Genomic DNA, 12,511 nt, shown 5'->3' on the forward strand with positions numbered 1-12,511 from the left:
TGTATTCTTCCTATCATACCTACCTCTTACCAAGGTCCTAATACTTGTTTTTCAGGTACAGCAGGTACAGACTGTGCAGCAGGTACAACATGTCTATCCAGCTCAGGTGCAGTATGTGGAAGGAAGCGATACTGTCTATACCAATGGAGCAATGTAAGTTTATATGTGGAAGTCTTTTTAATTCCCCCATTCAGAGAAAAATAATGTACTTTTGAACACCTCCCACTATTCCCAGATTGTTTCCTTGTTTTCAAAGTAATTTTCTACTAGAACAGAGTTATTGAAATTAAGCTGATGTTTAGAGCTTTTGTCTATATTTATTAAGAATATGCTCTCATTTTCCTTTCCCCTAACTCCATAGGATATTTTAAATTATTAAAAGTCTTATGCCCTTTAATAGTTCTTCCTATGTAGAGAAAAAATGTATATACTCCTTGTTAGTGATAACTATATTTTAATGATAGCTTCTAAACTCTATGCTTTTTGTTTTTATATATGAGGGCAATTTTTATGTGATGTATTCGCATGTAAATGGATATAAAACTAATATATTAGGAGTTTGGGATTTTTGAACATTTTGAAAATAAGATATTCCACATAAAAATGTCTGATAATAAATCTTACTTTCCTATCTAAACCTGCCCCCTGCCCGAAACCAGCTTGTCTCTTTTGCATCAACAATAATATAAATTTGTAAATTTATTTTATTTGGGCTTCTTAGCTACTTTGGAATAAGAGGGAGAATGTTATTATAAATAAAGGAACTAAGAATTATTGTAAGTCGCAAGGATTGTTTCCAAATTGGGTTTTTTGTTTGCAACCCGTTGGCTTCCTCGGTTAACTTAAAATGAATTCGGGTTCTCTCACTGACTGTTCTGCCCACCTCCCATCAGTGTTGGTATACTCCAGGATGATAAACTCTGCTGTCTTTATTCTTACTACATCTGCTCTTTCCTTGAGTGATTTCATTTATTTCCGTGATGTCAACCTATAAGTTCCATGAAGGCAGGACTTTTTTTGTTTTTATTCATTACTGTAATAACTCTTAACACCAGAAGTATGCATGACATGTGAGTTCAGTTGTTGTTATCTATTACTATTATAACTAAAAACAGAATTCTGGTTAACTTTGTATTCGTTTTATAATTGTGACCAATGTACTTAAATATTCTGAGCTTTTTGTTATTGTTACCATGGAAGTGGAAGGAGAATAATCTCACTCTTGCTGAGTTTTTGCAAGGATACAAGGAAATATATTTAAAGTACCTAATACAGAGCCTGGTACAATAATAGATGATACAAAACTGGAAGCTTTTCATTGACTCTGACTTCTTTCTTTTCTTACTATATTTGGTCGCTGAATCTACCCACATCACTACTGCCTAACACTACCTCCATTATCTATAAAATAAAATCTAACTTTCCACACTGGCATTCTCCGCATTCCTACCTCCCTAGCCTTATTTTGTACCTTCTAGGCATAACCAACTTTGTGCATTTTTCCCCAAATATTTCCCTTTCATACTTCTATGTTTTTGGACATGTCGTTTTCTCTGCTGAAATAGCATTCTCTGTCTTCTCTCCTTTCCTCCCAGTCTCCCTAAACCCAGTCTAGTGTGATCTTTATAGACAGACATGTCACTCCCTTCTTTGTGACATGGACCCTGACTCTCCTTCTCTGCAGTTAGCTTATCCTTCCCGTATAAAGGGCAACATTATCCCCTGACTTTTACTTACAGCATTGTACTGTGAATGCTTGTTTATGTTTCCCATAGTAGGAAGAACTGTCCCTGAATGGGAACTTGGCATTTTGTTTTATTAACATTTGCTTAGGTGATTGGCACATAATAAAGTCAGTAAATTTCTGTTACCTTGTTAAATCTATACTTCTTTACATATTTTAGACACACTGTGAATGTTTTTCACTCTACTTATTTGTTGTATAGGTCCAGGGCCCCCTGGAGCATGATTTTGGAATCTTCAACATAAACTTAAACTACTGTTGGCATTTATACCAAATGAAAAAGACGCCTGCCACTTTGACCTTTATGCTCTCAGGGAAAGTAAATGGCTTTCTAGACACTGCTAGAGGTCACCCAGTTGTCAGTTGTCATTTCATCTTTGTCTGTGACAAGTAGTAATGGTCACCTGCAGGGGAATGTGAGAATGGGAGTTTGTAGCTTTCATGTCTGTTGTGGTAGAATGTGACAAGGGAAAAGGGCAGTTGAAATGGGTATTGAGAGAGTTAATTGTATAGTACCTATCACAGTTATTTCTCATTTTGTACTGGTCCCAGCTAAGGTGGAGAGATTAGTCTTTTATGTATGAAATGGAGTACCAGTTGAGCCGAAAATCTGAAATCCAAAATACTCCCAAATCTGAAACTTTTTGAGCACCAACATAATGCTCAAGGGAAATACTCATCATGCATTTCAGATTTTAGATTTTCAGCTTAAGGATGCTCAACTGGTAAGTATATAATGCAAATATTTCAAAATGTGAAAAAATAAAAAATTCGAAACACTGCTTGTTCCAAGCATTTTGGATATAGGATACTTAACCTGTAACCTCAGTTTATCAAAAGTGCTTTATGTATCATCTAAAGAATAGGAAGCACTCAATAAACATTAGTTATTGCTGTAAAATTATGCACTCATTATTTGTTTACATTTTTTGCTACTACTTATGATTCTAAATTCTGCATATTGTCTTGTGCATTTTTAAACTGCTTTACTACTGATATGAGGGTCTTCCACATAATTGGTAAACATGAGTTGAATGAATTCATTCATTCATAAAACCTTAGAAAAACAGCATTTGTAAGGTAGGTTCTTTAAAACTATAGGACCCATTTAAGTGCAGAAATGATTCAAAGCAAATATCTAGTGCTAACATGTATTTTCTATGGCCCACTAGCTCAGCTGGTTAGATCATGACTAATGAGGTCTAGGTCATGAGGTCATTTGTCACAAAGTCCAATTAGCTTTGATCTGGTCTGTGTGGACTCAAATTGTATCCTCAACTCTAGCCAGTAATGTCACAAATGTGCACTTTTGGTCAAGAGGGAGAAGACATATCTTTAAAAACCTTTCATTACTATCAAGGATAATTTTTGACTAAAGGTTCTGTAGCATCATTTTTATACTTAATAAGGAAATGTCATTGTGTTGCCATGAATTATACTCAAAATTTTAGCAACTAGCGACCATGAATATTTTTTCTCAAATAGGACTAGAAAATTTTTTTCAGCATAAGCTATTTCAGTCTTTCTGTAATTTTGTAGTGCTGACATTTGACTATTACAATTTTTGTCTCTAATGTTCATTTTAGGGTCTTTCTATGACTTCTTTTTATTTGGCACACTTCCATGTATGTTAGGAAAGAATATTCCATATTCTTCTTTTCTACCACACTGAATTAACAGCAAGTTAGTGTTTGATCCCTGACTTGGATCACAGTCAGAGTCCCACTTCTGTGTGATAATAAATGCTTTTTGCTAATGATACTTCCAGAACATAGGGACTCTGATCTTTATCATGAACTTTTGAGCACCCAGTACACGGCCCTACAACCTGTGCATGCTTAGTAAGTTCGCTAATGCTCTTGTCACCAGCGTCCCCATGTCATGTAGCCGTAATGCATGGGGACTCACTCAAGAAGTGATGACAGCTCTCACAGATATGTGTCGTCACTTATGAAAATGTGTAATCATTATAATTTGATGATACTAAAGTGTTTACCTGATTCTCCCTGTGAATATGGACAATTACTGCCAGCATAACAGGCTTAACAGTGTGGGTTAGTGAGTGAGTGTACATTTCAATTAAACAACTGAGACTGCTTTACAGCACTGTGTGTTGGAATAGAGTAGCTTTTTGCTCAAGGGACAAGATAATTTAATTTACTTTTGCCCCTGTTTATTTTATCCTTGCTTCTGTGGGAACCCATGCTACATCATTTGTGTATTTCCTTGCAGTAGTTTTTCCAAGATTTCCCAAAGGCTTGATCATCATCTTTATTTGTATAAATTCTTACTACTTATGATATTTAATCAATTAGGATACTATGATTAAACCTGCTTGGAAACATTGCATACCATGTAGAGAGAGTTCATTTCAATGGAAATTTCTTGGTTTAGCTAAGAAGTTTTTTTTTAAATAAAATGATTTTTTTCTTCCCCCACTCTTTTTTGACTCATACTTCCCCCACTCGCTCCTACATCATGCTAGTCGAAGTGGAAATAGAGACATCATGCTGTATTATGGTCAAATTAAGAAATCTTTATTTTAAAGGATTTTCTTATATAAACCACTCTTTGAAACTTGCCCACTCTTTAGAGATAATCAGTGTTTTAAAATGCAAAAGTATGCATTGTATAGATATCTGTTCTAGTAGTCTTCGTGTTTAGATTATAGATTTCTCAACTCCAGTACATAACTTCTCATACCATGATCCATTATACATTAGTCCCTTAAGAGTTCTGTGGTTACACAAGCAGTGAAACACTGTGTGATTCACTTTCTCTTGAGAACCCTCAATTCCTGTTATCCTTTTAAAAGCTCTGAAAAGTCCTATAGAAATGCATAGAACCACAGAATACTTGTACCTGAGTAATATCTAATAAAATCACATGTTATGCTTTGGGAAATGGTACACTAATATATGTTGACATTGAATAATTTAAAATCCATTTTTAAAGTACTATACCTATAGTCATCTCTTGAAAATCATGTATTAATGCATTTTTGAAGTCATCTAATTATTTTCCCATACACTTTCAATGACTAATAAGGAACCTTAAAAGGAATATTTCTTCAATCTCTTTTCTTCCTCTATAAGTGGAATATGAAATTTCAGTATTTGCAGGTGAAATTATGCTTTCTTCTTATTATTCAAATGTTGTCTCCTTAAGAGAAATGGTTACATGGAATTCTGTAATTGAGATGCAGAGGTGCTTTCTTCATCTGTGCTTCTACGTGTGTACACATTCTGACTGGTATAGGAGTTGATTTGTGAATCCACTTGCCATTTAGATTTCAGTAACTGTATATGGCTGGTTACATAGAAATGTCTCTTGGAGAGAGGACTGCCCTTATGTGGAAAAGACCATGGAAGGGCACCCTGTTCTCTCTCTAATACCTAAAACAATGGCCCATGATCGGTGCTCAATCTATATTTGCTGAATGAATTAAATAAAGATTGGCATTTAATGATGGGTGAGACAGGAGCTGACTACTTGGTGGCTTTAAGTACCAGGGATAAAATGAATGAAACTGAATTGAGATACTGCTGACCACATGCTCTTCAGCCCCTTGCAAGCTTGCTTGCTTCTCCACATTACAATACAATTGCCCTTATCAAGGTCATTGATGACCTTCAGTTGTTAAATCTTTTTTTTTTATTTTATTGTTATTATACTTTAAGTTTTAGGGTACATGTGTACAATGTGCAGGTTAGTTACATATGTATACATGTGCCATGTTGGTGTGCTGCACCCATTAACTCGTCATTTAGCATTAGGTATATCTCCTAATGCTATCCCTCCCCCCTCCCCCCACCCCACAAGAGTCCCCAGAGTGTGATGTTCCCCTTTCTGTGTCCATGTGTTCTCATTGTTCAGTTCCCACCTATGAGTGAGAACATGCAGTGTTTGGTTTTTTGTCCTTGCGATAGTTTGCTGAGAATGATGATTTCCAGTTTCATCCATGTCCCTACAAAGGATGTGAACTCATCATTTTTATGGCTGCATAGTATTCCATGGTGTGTATGTGCCACATTTTCTTAATCCAGTCTATCGTTGTTGGACATTTGGGTTGGTTCCACGTCTTTGCTATTGTGCCCAGTAATGGGATGGCTGGGTCAAATGGTATTTCTAGTTCTAGATCCCTGAGGAATCGCCACACTGACTTCCACAATGGTTGAACTAGTTTACAGTCCCACCAACAGAGTAAAAGTGTTCCTATTTCTCCACATCCTCTCCAGCACCTGTTGTTTCCTGACTTTTTAATGATTGCCATTCTAACTGGTGTGAGATGGTATCTCATTGTGGTTTTGATTTGCATTTCTCTGATGGCCAGTGATGATGAGCATTTTTTCATGTGTCTTTTGGCTACATAAATGTCTTCTTTTGAGAAGTGTCTGTTCATGTCCTTCGCCCACTTTTTGATGGGGTTGTTTTTTTCTTGTAAATTTGTTTGAGTTCATTGTAGATTCTGGATATTAGCCCTTTGTCAGATGAGTAGATTGTAAAAATTTTCTCCCATTCTGTAGGTTGCCTGTTCACTCTGATGGTAGTTTCTTTTGCTGTGCAGAAGCTCTTTAGTTTTATTAGATCCCATTTGTCAATTTTGGCTTTTGTTGCCATTGCTTTTGGTGTTTTAGACATGAAGTCCTTGCCCATGCTTATGTCCTGAATGGTATTGCCTAGGTTTTCTTCTAGGGTTTTTATGGTTTTAAGTCTAACATTTAAGTCTTTAATCCATCTTGAATTAATTTTTGCATAAGGTGTAAGGAAGGGATCCAGTTTCAGCTTTCTACATATGGCTAGCCAGTTTTCCCAGCACCATTTATTAAATAGGGAATCCTTTCCCCATTTCTTGTTTTTGTCAGGTTTGTCAAAGATCAGATGGTTGTAGATATGCGGCATTATTTCTGAGGGCTCTGTTCTGTTCCAGTGGTCTATATCTCTGTTATGGTGCCAGTACCATGCTGTTTTGGTTACTGTAGCCTTATAGTATAGTTTGAAGTCAGGTAGCGTGATGCCTCCAGCTTTGTTCTTTTGGCTTAGGATTGACTTGGCAATGTGGGCTCTTTTTTGGTTCCATATGAACTTTAAAGTAGTTTTTTCGAATTCTGTGAAGAAAGTCATTGGTAGCTTGATGGGGATGGCATTGAATCTATAAATGACCTTGGGCAGTATGGCCATTTTCACGATATTGATTCTTCCTACCCATGAGCATGGAATGTTCTTCCATTTGTTTGTATCCTCTTTTATTTCATTCTTAACTGATCACTTATCTCTCCCCCACTAGAATGTAAGCTTCATGTGGGCGGGGACCTGGTTTGTTTACATCCTGTTCTCTGTCTAATACCTAGAACAGTGGCCCATGATAGGTGCTGAATCTATATTTGTTGAATGAATTAAAGATTAGCATTGAATGATCGGTGAGACAGGAGCCGACTACTTGGTGGCTTTAAGTACACAGGGAAAAAATGAATGAAACTGAATTGAGATGCTGCTGATGTGGCATTCACACAGCTTTCTTGTTTGTTTTGTTGTGTTTTTTCCTCTGGTGAAAAACTTTTGAGACTTAACGTATATGTGTATGGTTACTCGGTTTTTCTTGTTTATAAATTTTTATCAGTGACTTCAAATCAAATCTTTTATAATGCCATTTCTGCCAAAATTGATTTCAGTCCATATTTATTTCCCTGACCTCTGTTGTCAGGGCAAGTGACTCATATATGTACTGACTATGTATATCTTTTTGGTATGCTTCAAAAACCATTATAGCCCTGGAAATTTTGGTAATGTTATCATGAGCAACTGCCACAGAATATAAAATTCCTTTTTATAACAGTAGACTTTGGGTTTTTTTTTTTTAAACTCAAGTAGGCTAAAAGAATTATTTTATTTTATTTTTGAGATGGAGTCTTGCTCTGTCGCCCAGGCTGGAGTGCAGTGGTGCGATCTCAGCTCACTGCAACCTCTGCCTCCCGGGTTCAAGCAATTCTCCTGCCTCGGCCTCCTGAGTAGGTGGGACTACAGCCGCACACCACCAAGCCCAGCTAATTTTTGTGTTTTTTAGTAGAGACAGGGTTTCTTCATGTTGGCCAAGGTGGTCTCGAACTCCTGACCTTGTGATCTGCCTGTCTTTGCCTCCCAAAGTGTTGGGATTACAGGCGTGAGCCACCGCACCTGGCCTAGAATAAATTTTAAAACACGTTTTCCCTTTCATTCCTGTGAAAATCAGGTTTCATAATTGTAGTATCAACGAGTACAATGGTTCTCAAAGTGTATTCCCCAGACCAGCAGCATTCACATCAACTGAGAACTTGTTAGAAATGCTAGCTTTTGGTGCCCACTCCAGTTCTACAGAATTAGGAACTTTAGGGGTGGGACCTAGCTCTCTGTGTTGCGACGGGCACTCCGGGTGATTCTGATGCACATTAAAAGTGTGAGAACCACTGTTCTACCATACAGAAATAAAGAATTTAAATGCTAAGTAAAGATGTGCAGATCCTTACAAAATAATCATAGGATGGTATAAATGATTCCAATACGCTGTACATTGTCAACATACATAGTAATGAAAATACTACACATGAAGGAGAAAACTCAGTAAGTTATTACAAGAAGTATTACTGACTTTTAACATTTATTCTTGCATTTCCTCCCCAGTAGGTGTAGCAATGGCTGAATAAATGCTTTTTATTTTTTACTTTTTGTTATAGCAGTTGAAGTTAGAAGAAATAAGTTTGTCTTTTGAATATAAGTGAAAGCAAATGTTTTATTATTGATATTCAGTAGTATTTATTACTTTATATTTAACCTATTGTTTTTTATTCTTATGTAATAAGGAGAGGTTTAATATCAGGTCACTTGAATTCCTTTCTGAAGTACTGTTTTCCTTTTGGTGTCTTCCACAAAACAGACATGTCATCTTTCTGGTGTATCCTCTGCCTTCAGTCTGATGAATATTCAGATATTCAGTCTTGAGAATATCTGTTTTGAAACTCAAATAAGTAAATAAGTAGTGCATGCGGTCCAGGCACAGATTTTACATATGTATATGCACTTTGTTGAAGATTCCCAATAATGTAGCTACTTCTTTGCAGGGCTTTGGTGGCCCATGTAAAAACTCCATAATTTGAAACTGTTTAAGGCAGAGGTTCTTGGTTTCAAGCAACAGAAACCAACTCTGGCCTATTTAAGACAGAATTTTTTGAAAGATATTTGTGACTCACAGAATTTCCAGGAAGTCTGGAGAATCAAGCTGGAAACAGGCAGGCACAAGTGATGTCAGGCAGCAGCCAGACCATGCACAAAACCGTAGCACAGATAGTGCAGTACAGACACCACACCACTGCAGCCATCCCAAACACTGTCTGCCATTGCTACCCCTGGATACTGATCTTGTATCCTGGCCCTACTGCCACTGTAAACATGACATGTCTCTCACTATGTGTCACCATTTCCATTGCTTTGTGCCCCTAGCTCCTTATTTAGAGCAAGTCCACGTGGTTATTTGAGTCCTAAGATGATTTCCTTTAGCTTGTTTGTAAGGGAGGTTGGAAAAGCCAGTACCTGGCTTTCTGAGCTATTATATTTGGAAATGGGATTTGTCTCCCACCAACATTCACAAGTTAAGAAATTGTACGAACATAGAGAGTTCAGATGCTGTATAACAAACCAAAATTCCTGTAAGTATCTCTACTTCAATGAATCTTCAACATGATAAAAATGGACTAGATTCCTAGGCAGGGATATAGGCTATAGGTCTTTCTGGCCATAAATCACAAAGCTTAAAATTGTTGAATAAGTATTTAGGATATTAGTAGTTCCTTTGAATTAAAGAATTTTAAAACCTTTGTGGGTAGTAACTTTGCTATGCTTTATATGCTGTTTTATCTGTTACAAAATATGGTGCTTGAGACATACTCAATAATTATCTGTTGATCAACTGACAGAATCACTCAATTAATTATTGGTTGTCTGTGTTCCCTGACAACCAATTAATTAATCGATTGATTAATCAATCGATTAATTAATTAATTAACGGTGGTAAAGGCCTTATGGGTAGGAGGAGGTAGGGCAGTGTTCTAGCCAGAGAGACAACCTACAAAGTCCTGAGGCCAGAGAGGTAAAAATACACCATGAGAAAATGGAGTTGCAATCAGGGCCCATGACTGAGATGGGCCATGTAAGATGATTCTGAAACCTGTGAATTAGATACAATAATAAGAGGTGATCTGATTGGAAGCTTGCTCAGTGTAGGGAGGGCATTATATGTCTGATTGAACTAGACTGAGGAAATTACTCAATTAATTAATTGATTAATCAATCAATTAATCACTGGTTGTTTGTGTTCTGTGGAGCCCTGGAGTTCTACGGTGGAGGAGAGGCGCAGAGGTGGCTGTATTGGGAAGGAAAGAGAGAAACAGACTCTGCTCCATCATCTGTGTCCCCCTTCAACTGGAGCATGTTCCACTCTTACCCATTTGACACTTTGAGGTTAATATATAAATTTAATTGGAAAAGAATCTGCACCACTGGGCTTAAAAGTAATTTAAAAAGTAATTAATAATGAGAAGAAAAGAGCGTCCAACCTTCTTACTGTTTGTTTGAATATTGACTGAAATAGTTTTCCTGGTCAATTAATTTTGGTAAGGAGTGTGTGGATTCATGGGAAATTTTCTGAAAAAACAAGAAAATTCTACAGCAAGACGTAAAATCTTTACTAGATTTCTCCAAAAGCCAAATATTACTTTCTCCTCCAAGTCCTTAGAAATAAAAACAAAAACCAAAAAATGTAGGGCCAGTTTTTATCCTGCTCCAAAACATATGCCTAATTTCCTCAATCATATAACGAGTTTTCTAAGAAAATTTTAATTTGCCATTCCTCTTTAAATCCAATTTACTTGGAAGTGTGTACACATTTCAAACAGAGGTAGCATAACAGAAAGAGCACTGGACTGGGACATACCCAGACCAGAGTTCCAGTCTTCCTTCATCATTTCGCTCTCAGTGTCATCCTCAGAGCAAGTGTTCTTACCTCCTCACATCTTACTTTCCCCTCTATAAAAGTGGGGTAACAACTTCTAACCTGTATGATTAACTTCATGTAGATTAAGGAAGATAATATATCCCCCTGTCTCTTAAAAACATTTGTCCCTGGTTTCCAAATGCACCTCTTGTGCTCTCAAACTTTTCTAAGAAGTTGCTCATTCTGGCTGCCTTTAGTTATTTCCTCAGTCTAGTTCAATCAGACATATAATGCCCTCACTACACTGAGCAAGCTTCCAATCAGATCACCTCTTATTATTGTATCTAATTCACAGGTTCCAGAATCATCTTACATGGCCCATCTCAGTCACGGGCCCTGATTGCAACTCCATTTTCTCATGGTATATTTTTACCTCTTTGGCCTCAGGACTTTGTAGGTTGTCTCTCTGGCTAGAACATTGCCCTACCTCCTCCTACCCATAAGACCTTTACCACTATCCCAGCCCAAATCAAAATCCAAACTTCTTACAATAGTCTATAACAGTGGCTTTTAAGCTTTTAAAACTATCATCCACCGTGAGAAAGTTAGGCATACATTTCATACTCTGGTAAGTACATACATACATACCCAGGCATTCACACATACATCATTTATGTGTATATTCTCTTATGATAAAAACAAAATTTCAAAAAATGATTCTTATTCTCATTAAGTGTAATAAGCACTGATGTTTTCTAGTCTAGTCTGGTCTCTTTTTTAAATGCTGTTGTGACCTATTAAAATTAATTTCATGACCCGCTACTGGATCATGGACTGCAGTCAAGAAAATTGTTTACACTGCATGCATGTTTAGTTTTTACCTACTTTAACCTCATTTCTTTCTAACAGCTTTCTCATTTGTTATATCTAAAATACTTCAGACTTCTAATTTCCTTCTAAATATTAGGATCTTTCCTGTGTTGTGTGCTATGTTATGAGTTTTTGTACTGTCTTCCTAAAATATTATTCTTCCTGTTTTCCATAGAGCTGACTCCTTTTCATCTTTTAGTTTCAATCTAAAAAAAAATTTGGCTTTCAGGGATAACATTCCTTAACTATCCTATCTAGTATGCTCTCTCTTATTTATTCTACTTTTATATTGTATTTTTTTTGCTTTCATGGGAATGAGGAAAACTTCTAATTATCTTATTTTCTTTCTTATTTTTGCCCACTTTCTCCTTGTGTTACGTAGCCCTAGTAACAGTAGAGGTCATGTCTGTGTTGTTCCTTTTATTGTAGGTGCCAGAATAGATGCTAATTAAATATTTGTTAGAAGAATGTATGCAGAGTAGCCTAAAAGCAATAAAATGTTGTACCCATGTAAGATAATGGTCACCATATCTATATTCTATCTTTATAATACAATTTATGGTATGAGATTTACAAGCTATTTTATTTCCTTAATGTATCACTTTCATGCCATTGCTTGATTTTATAGTGACAAGCTTATTGGTTGGAGGACATTCAAAATCTTGGTAAAATACAAAATAAAGAATTTAGAGATACTGAGTATCTGGAATTGTGGATAAGACACCTGAAGATAAAGAAAACAGAAAAAAATTGGTTATAGCTAAGATAAATTGCCATAATCATCCTAGTGAATAAGTAAGTAGGGAATATTCAGGGTCATCCTTAGCCAAGGTATATGCTAAGGCATGATGGGAGACAAATGGCACTAAATTACTGAATTCAATGAATCAGAGTCCTGACATTTACATAGAACCTTATAATAGAGTCAGCTATGA

General features: G+C 36.4%; 1 protein-coding gene across 16 annotated transcripts in view; it reads left to right on the forward strand.

The window, feature by feature from the left end:
• RFX3 (regulatory factor X3) overlaps positions 1-12,511 on the forward strand; it is a 314,864-nt gene that overhangs the window by 187,406 nt on the left and 114,947 nt on the right. For all 16 annotated transcript variants that reach the window (XM_054519989.2, XM_054519992.2, XM_063714234.1 and 13 more), the window contains one exon: positions 56-153. In XM_054519989.2, coding sequence (XP_054375964.1) covers positions 56-153 — 98 coding nt within the window. The remainder of the gene's footprint in view (positions 1-55; positions 154-12,511) is intronic.

The sequence above is a fragment of the Pongo abelii genome, chromosome 13 (assembly GCF_028885655.2).
Source record: "Pongo abelii isolate AG06213 chromosome 13, NHGRI_mPonAbe1-v2.0_pri, whole genome shotgun sequence".
Lineage (NCBI taxonomy): Eukaryota > Metazoa > Chordata > Mammalia > Primates > Hominidae > Pongo > Pongo abelii.